Source organism: Ceratina calcarata, unplaced genomic scaffold (assembly GCF_001652005.2).
Source record: "Ceratina calcarata isolate Rehan_Ccalc_2016 unplaced genomic scaffold, ASM165200v1 scaffold554.2, whole genome shotgun sequence".
Taxonomy (NCBI): Eukaryota; Metazoa; Arthropoda; class Insecta; order Hymenoptera; family Apidae; genus Ceratina; species Ceratina calcarata.
In genome coordinates, this window is record NW_017176727.1 from 72,239 (window position 1) to 78,129 (window position 5,891).

The 5,891-nt window shown below is 34.2% G+C and overlaps 2 protein-coding genes across 5 annotated transcripts; one reads left to right on the forward strand and one right to left on the reverse strand.

Annotated features, from left to right (window-relative positions):
- Positions 1 to 64: 64 nt before the first annotated feature.
- LOC108629174 (RNA 3'-terminal phosphate cyclase-like) lies at positions 65 to 846 on the forward strand. The gene is made up of 3 exons (XM_018031657.2): positions 65 to 333; positions 396 to 552; positions 622 to 846. The coding sequence occupies exons 1-3, from the start codon at positions 206 to 208 to the stop codon at positions 835 to 837; spliced, it is 501 nt and encodes a 166-aa protein (XP_017887146.1). The 5' UTR covers positions 65 to 205; the 3' UTR covers positions 838 to 846.
- Positions 839 to 5,121, reverse strand: LOC108629172 (GDP-Man:Man(3)GlcNAc(2)-PP-Dol alpha-1,2-mannosyltransferase). 4 transcript variants are annotated; one of them, XM_026817041.1, is made up of 11 exons: positions 5,034 to 5,121; positions 4,250 to 4,483; positions 3,949 to 4,179; positions 3,652 to 3,884; positions 3,370 to 3,587; positions 2,167 to 2,451; positions 2,047 to 2,080; positions 1,631 to 1,650; positions 1,279 to 1,538; positions 1,075 to 1,209; positions 839 to 1,008 (listed from the first exon to the last, which is right to left on the reverse strand). In XM_026817041.1, the coding sequence occupies exons 2-11, from the start codon at positions 4,267 to 4,269 to the stop codon at positions 921 to 923; spliced, it is 1,524 nt and encodes a 507-aa protein (XP_026672842.1). In that variant the 5' UTR covers positions 4,270 to 4,483; positions 5,034 to 5,121; the 3' UTR covers positions 839 to 920. The 4 variants fall into 4 exon arrangements, with proteins under 4 accessions (XP_026672842.1, XP_026672841.1, XP_026672840.1 ...); XM_026817040.1 differs by having other exon boundaries at positions 4,250 to 4,568; positions 5,034 to 5,108; XM_026817039.1 differs by lacking the exon at positions 5,034 to 5,121 and adding an exon at positions 4,656 to 4,723 and having other exon boundaries at positions 4,250 to 4,568.
- Positions 5,122 to 5,891: the final 770 nt, after the last annotated feature.

The window sequence follows — 5,891 nt, forward strand, 5'->3', positions numbered from 1 at the left end:
TATATATTCTGTCTTTAAAATATATTTTCCGCAGATGTTTTTATTACATTTAGCATAGACGTTCTTACTTCTGTTTCTTTTGCATGGTATCTGAACTTCGAGTTTTGAAATGTGTCCGAACATTAATGGGAGTCTAATTAATATAGGGTATATCTGGAAAATACTAACTTGGTAGATCTAATTCATTTTGCAGGAGGCTTACAAAATGGAAAATGATGCAAAGTCAGTTTTAACAGATGGTTTAAATAAGCACAATATTACATTGCCGAATATAAATATAGAATCTTATAAAGAAGATAGAAATGCTGCTATTGGAAATGGATCTGGAATCAAGTAAGATTTGACTGTTGGAAGAATTTTTCCGAATTGTGTCCTAATCTTTAAATTCATTTTAGCTTGGTATGCACCACCAGCAGTGGATGTATTTTTGGTGGTTCTGGATTGGGTTCTAATAAACGCGATGAGCAAACGGCTCCAGGCATACAGGCAGCAAACGAAATTCTAGACACGATTTTATCAAAGTCCTGCGTCGACGAGCACGCGCAAGATCAAGTACGTATTTCAAAAGAAATTAAAATAATTCTGTTTACTAGATGATATAATAATTATTTTATGTCACAGTTGATCATTTTTATGGCTTTGGCCAAAGGTACTTCGAAAGTTAATCTCGGAAGCAAAAAACTTACTTGTCACACTGAAACTGCTATACAAGTAGCAGAGATCATGTTGAAGGAATTTAATCTGCATTTTAAATTGTCCGAAGGCAAAGACAATGGAGGGAATATTTCGTATAGTTTGGAGTGCAAAGGTTATGAATACGAGAATAAAATAAAATAAATAAGTATATAAGTAACCATTTTATTCAAAATAAATTGACGTTCATACAATCAATCACATTTATACCATACTTTTGGTAAAAATTATTCCTGTTTTAGCCTGAAAAATGGCTCTATCGTTCGTAAGAATTCTCTTTCAAACACTTCGCCCGAGAATCGATTTACTGAAGCTCTGGAAATAATTAATTAATTTCTTAACAATGAAATACCGAATAAAATGAATAAACCAAATTAATACCTAGCAACTAGTTTAATCGCATTTCTTTCCTCTGGATCCATTCTAATAATATGTGCCATGATTTTTGCATATTCCTCAGGTTCAGTAGCCAAAAATCCGTTTTGGGATCCCGGTTGCGTTTCAATTATATCAGCTCTGCAATTAATTGATACATTTAGCTTATGTAGTTATATATTCTATCAAATACTAGACTTTTCATTTTACTTTGGACCACCGGAATCGTGAGCGACGACGATTAATCCTGCAGCCATGCATTCGACGATGCTGATCCCAAAATGCTCGTTCCACATCGTATGCAAACCTATCGTTGCTCGTTGAAGCTCCAAGAGAAGTTCCGAGTACGGTACGTTCAATTTGAATTCCACGTTCTCATCTAACGCGAAGTGTTTCGACAAATCCTGCATGTCTTTCATGCGTACCTCGTCTTCGAAATTACGACAGGAACCAATTAAAACCAGCCGAATCTGAAAAATCGCATAATGGACTATTTACACTATGACTTTCATAGGACTCCTAATTTTCAACAGCTAAATGCGAGCAGGTAAAATCTGGATACCTCAGTGGGTTCTGTGGTTTCTGCGGATCGAGTAGGCAAGAGTACCAATCAAATCCACTGCTGGTTAGGTTCAAGTAGTTGCCGAGAAGTCGTAGGAAAATCGTGGCTGTTATTCATGAGCTACGACTGCCCTGACCGCTTACCTCTGTACATAGAAAATTTTATCCATTATGGACTTTTATTAAATCAGTTTTAATCCATATCCATAAATCTATGATGTCAGTTAAAACTAATTAAAATATTAAGTGCTGTACAGTAGTTGTTTATAGATAAAATTGTTCATCCTCGCCATGTATATTGTTGTATTTTATATTTTCTACGCACAAAGGCTAGCAGTCAGGCCATTCGTAGCTTATGAATAAGAGACAATTTCTCGGCAATTACTTGGATTTAAACAGTAGAAGGTCGAACCGTACTTTTGACTACTCGTCCCGCAGAGATCATCGGGCCCTATAAGGTTCTCTGCTTTTACCTATTTTTCGCTATACTTCACATTTCGAACTACGATATTGGATTACCTTTATTATTCAACTTACCCTATCCCAAACGTCTTCTTTAATGATTGATCTAAGTTCGTACATCGCCCTTAGCATTAATGGATGATTTTTCTCTGGTCTGAATTGCGCAATCGAAACTATACGTATACTATTGCATTTCTCCTCGTCGCTGAGTAGCGGTAGCAACGTTAATTGCTTCACATCGCACGGTGGAAAGATTTTATGCGTTCTCATCGGGCATTTCCAAATCGAATTAATGTGTTCCTCGGTCCATGAAGAATTCACCATTACAATTTCTGCCCTACTGCCGACCCAGCCATATATCTGAAGCATTTTATGTAGATTGTATCTGCGGATGTTTATGCATTTGTAGAAATGTTAAACAATTTAAAGAAATACAGTATGCAGTAATATGTAAAGAAATACTAAAAATATCCAAAGTGTAACATTTAGAGAAAAGAACAAATGTTTATATGCATTTCGTTTCTTCAATTTTATTTATAAAAATAAGAAATTGCATAGACATTTGTAGTGCAATTATAACACTAAAGCACAGCGAGTCAATAATTTTCATTCAGTGACTTCCATTAATATTCGGACACACTTCAAACCAGAATAACTTTTTTAATGTTGAACCAAACTGTTTAATTTTCTGTGGGATGTTAGAAGGCTTCGTTTACTATATAATGTTCAATAAAAAATTGAAAAAAATTACTATTCGCAAACTGTTTATCTTTTTAATCTGTTTGTCAAATGATTTACGAGGTTTTTATCTATCATATGACATATTATATATAGACATGATATATAAAAAGAATCATTATCAGAAGGATTTCCTTATTCATAAATTTAGTATATAATAGAGCTTCTTCAATTAAGGTTTTTCAGGCTAAAAATAAAACTAATGACACACGTTCGAAATTTTGCAAATAAATAGTTATTGTCATCTTAAACTCATATAAAAAGTTTGAAAGAAATTGAAAAACTCGTTTTGAAATTATATCAATTTGAAATTTGAAATTAATATTCTTATGGAGTTTAATGAAATGTTAAAAATTAAAAAATCATGCCCTCTTTTTTCTTCGAGATTCTGAGGACTAGCATCTTTTTTCAATTTTCTGTGTTTGTAGTAAATCAGGTCTTCAAATATCTCAAAGAAAATTAAGTTGTTTCATCCGATATTAAAAAAGTTGTTCTATCTTGAAGTGTGTCCGAATATTGATGAAAGAATGTGGTACGTACAAATCCGAATAACTTGTAATAAGCTAGCTTCGCTGCTGACAGAAATGGATTTCTAGCTATGATTCTCTTATTTGTATGGGAGATAGTTCTTTTGTAAATGTGTCTCATCATGTCAGTAGAAATTGTTGGATAGTGAGTATACGTTGCAATCCGACATCCACCAATGTACCTAAACAATGGATAAGTAAATGCATAACCCATGGTGTCAATATAAATATCTGAAATAACAGATTTATAATTATGACTTGGTATGATAATTAAAATGCTTCAAAATCTTTTTACCTGGTATACAGCTATTTAAAGCTTCAATGCCCAGCCAAATGGAACCTAAGCTTTGTCCCAGAAGTGTAAAATAAGGATACATCGAAGCCTCTACCCATTTTCGTCTGTGTAGATATATAAATGTGACGTTGTTCTTGATTTTATAGTTAAAAACCTTCTCTGTTTTATCTAGAATCTGTAATGGATGTGCCTCGAGGTCTCCAGTGTAGACAACTATTAATACATCAGGATATCTACCAATGAAAGAAATATACTAATTTAGAATTCGGTTTTTAGAAAACAAGAAAATCTTCATACTTAGTTTGTATAGCATTGATAGCAGCCCAGAGTACTCTCTCGCCACCTCCGCCCGAGTTACAGTAAGGATGAAAGAAACCAACGACTGTCCCCTTATGCAATCTCTTTGCCCGTTGTTTTGAATATTCTCTCTTCCACAGTATTAATCCAATAGGCACAAGGATAAGTATACAAACTAGTTTGCACACAGCTACAACTAGCAACTTGTTCAATGAGAGCATTATATGCATCCTGGAAGGTGTAAAACTCGGCTAAAAAATTGATCAAAGTATTTTTGATTTCTTATGGGAAAAGATCGTACATAATTGAGTTAAAATCCATTTTATCGTTGTTGGATCGGTACGATAGTGAGGCAAACCGAAAATCTCAACACGTTCACGTAGACATTTACCGACTGTTATGTATTTACACTCGTAATCGTGTTTCGTTGAACCGACATATGTGGATCGTTTACTTGCAACGTGTGAACCTTCCTATACTATTTATTTCTACTTCATCTTCTTTACTCAGCTTTTCGATATTTATAATGGAACAGCTGTTGACAAACAGACGAGAGTTCAGCACCCAATCGATCGGCGCGTCGTCACACACCCACACGTGGCACAATGAACTGTGAAATGCTTAAATTCGTAGGAAAATTTATGTATCAGGTAGGAATTAATAGATAAGATTTTGTAATAGATAAGACCTCGTTAACATTTTATTACATGAAATATAATTAACTGCTATTTCGAATGAGATTTGTTTTGTTGGTTTCGAATTACGATCATTTATATTCTTTAAATGGAATTTACGATTATAATTGAGTCGTCCATCGAGTAAGATGAGAAGTTCAATATAATTTAATTAAATTGAATATAATTTAGCTTTAGGTTTTGACTTCAATTTCAATACGCATGCATGTCCTTAATAACCTAACCAAACCCTCCTGATACATCATGTATATGCGTATCACCGAGGAGAGATTACTAAAGAGTGGCAACGCCTGTGTTAACGCGCGGCTCGAAAAAAGGGCCCAAAAGGGCTCAAACCGGCAAGGTAGATTTATGAAATCCCACAGAATGACTGTTCCGGAGTGTACCGACCTTCAGGCTCACCGATGCCGGTGCCGATGCTTTTTTCCAGCACGATAGGTAATAGGTAATCGTAGAACGTTGATATTATCAACTTTATACTTGATTCGAGATTCGTACTTCGGAAAGAGAATAACTATCATTTTCAAATTTTGTCACACTTGTATTACTTTATTTTCATTAGTGCACACCATATTTTGCATTTGAAGTAGGAATAAAAGTAATTGGCATTTAATATCTCAATGAATATCAGTGTTTAATTGAAATTAGTTTCTGAATTGTTGTTATATCCACAAAATAGCGTAATTCGTTATATACATTGTAGAAACAGAATCTTCAATGTTGAGTTCATGGTAAATCTTAAACATTGTTGTTCATGTTGGTAATACAAAAGTGGAAAATTAAGTTTTTCATGCAGTTATTGGATAATAGTTTTAAATTCTCGTATTTGCTACTACTACAGCCGCTACAGCCTACTTTAATACATAGCCATGCTGAGAATGAAATGGCAACACCGCGGGGGTCCGAATTTCCTGTAGTGCAACCATAGCTGACTCTTCGACTCTCTTCGTGCCACCACAGTCGGTTGTGGTTGCACTACACGAAATTCGGATACCCGCGGTGTTGCCATTTTATTCTCAGCATGACGAGGTATTGAAATAGACTGTGCTACTATCAAACATCAGAATTTAAAACTATTGTCCAATAACTGGATGAAGAACTTAATTTTCCACTTTTGTATTACAAACATTAACAACAATGTTTATATGTTTGTGTATATGTTTAAATATTTTTAAACAATTGAAAAATACTGTTTAAATAATGAACTCTGCTCGATAAACAGTAAATGTGAGAAAAAAATACATATGT

What these genes read in the sequence shown, in the direction of transcription:
- LOC108629174 (XM_018031657.2), top strand. Translation starts at nt 206, where the DNA reads ATGGAAAATGATGCAAAGTCAGTTTTAACAGATGGTTTAAATAAGCAC. An exon ending in GGAAATGGATCTGGAATCAA is followed by an intron (nt 334 to 395) that starts GTAAGATTTGAC and finishes AATTCATTTTAG; the next exon opens with CTTGGTATGCACCACCAGCA. An exon ending in ACGAGCACGCGCAAGATCAA is followed by an intron (nt 553 to 621) that starts GTACGTATTTCA and finishes TTTATGTCACAG; the next exon opens with TTGATCATTTTTATGGCTTT.
- LOC108629172 (XM_026817041.1), bottom strand. Translation starts at nt 4,269, where the DNA reads ATGGATTTTAACTCAATTAT. An exon ending in ATGGATTTTAACTCAATTAT is followed by an intron (nt 4,180 to 4,249) that starts GTACGATCTTTT and finishes TACACCTTCCAG; the next exon opens with GATGCATATAATGCTCTCAT. An exon ending in TGCGGGACGAGTAGTCAAAA is followed by an intron (nt 1,651 to 2,046) that starts GTACGGTTCGAC and finishes CTCGATCCGCAG; the next exon opens with AAACCACAGAACCCACTGAG.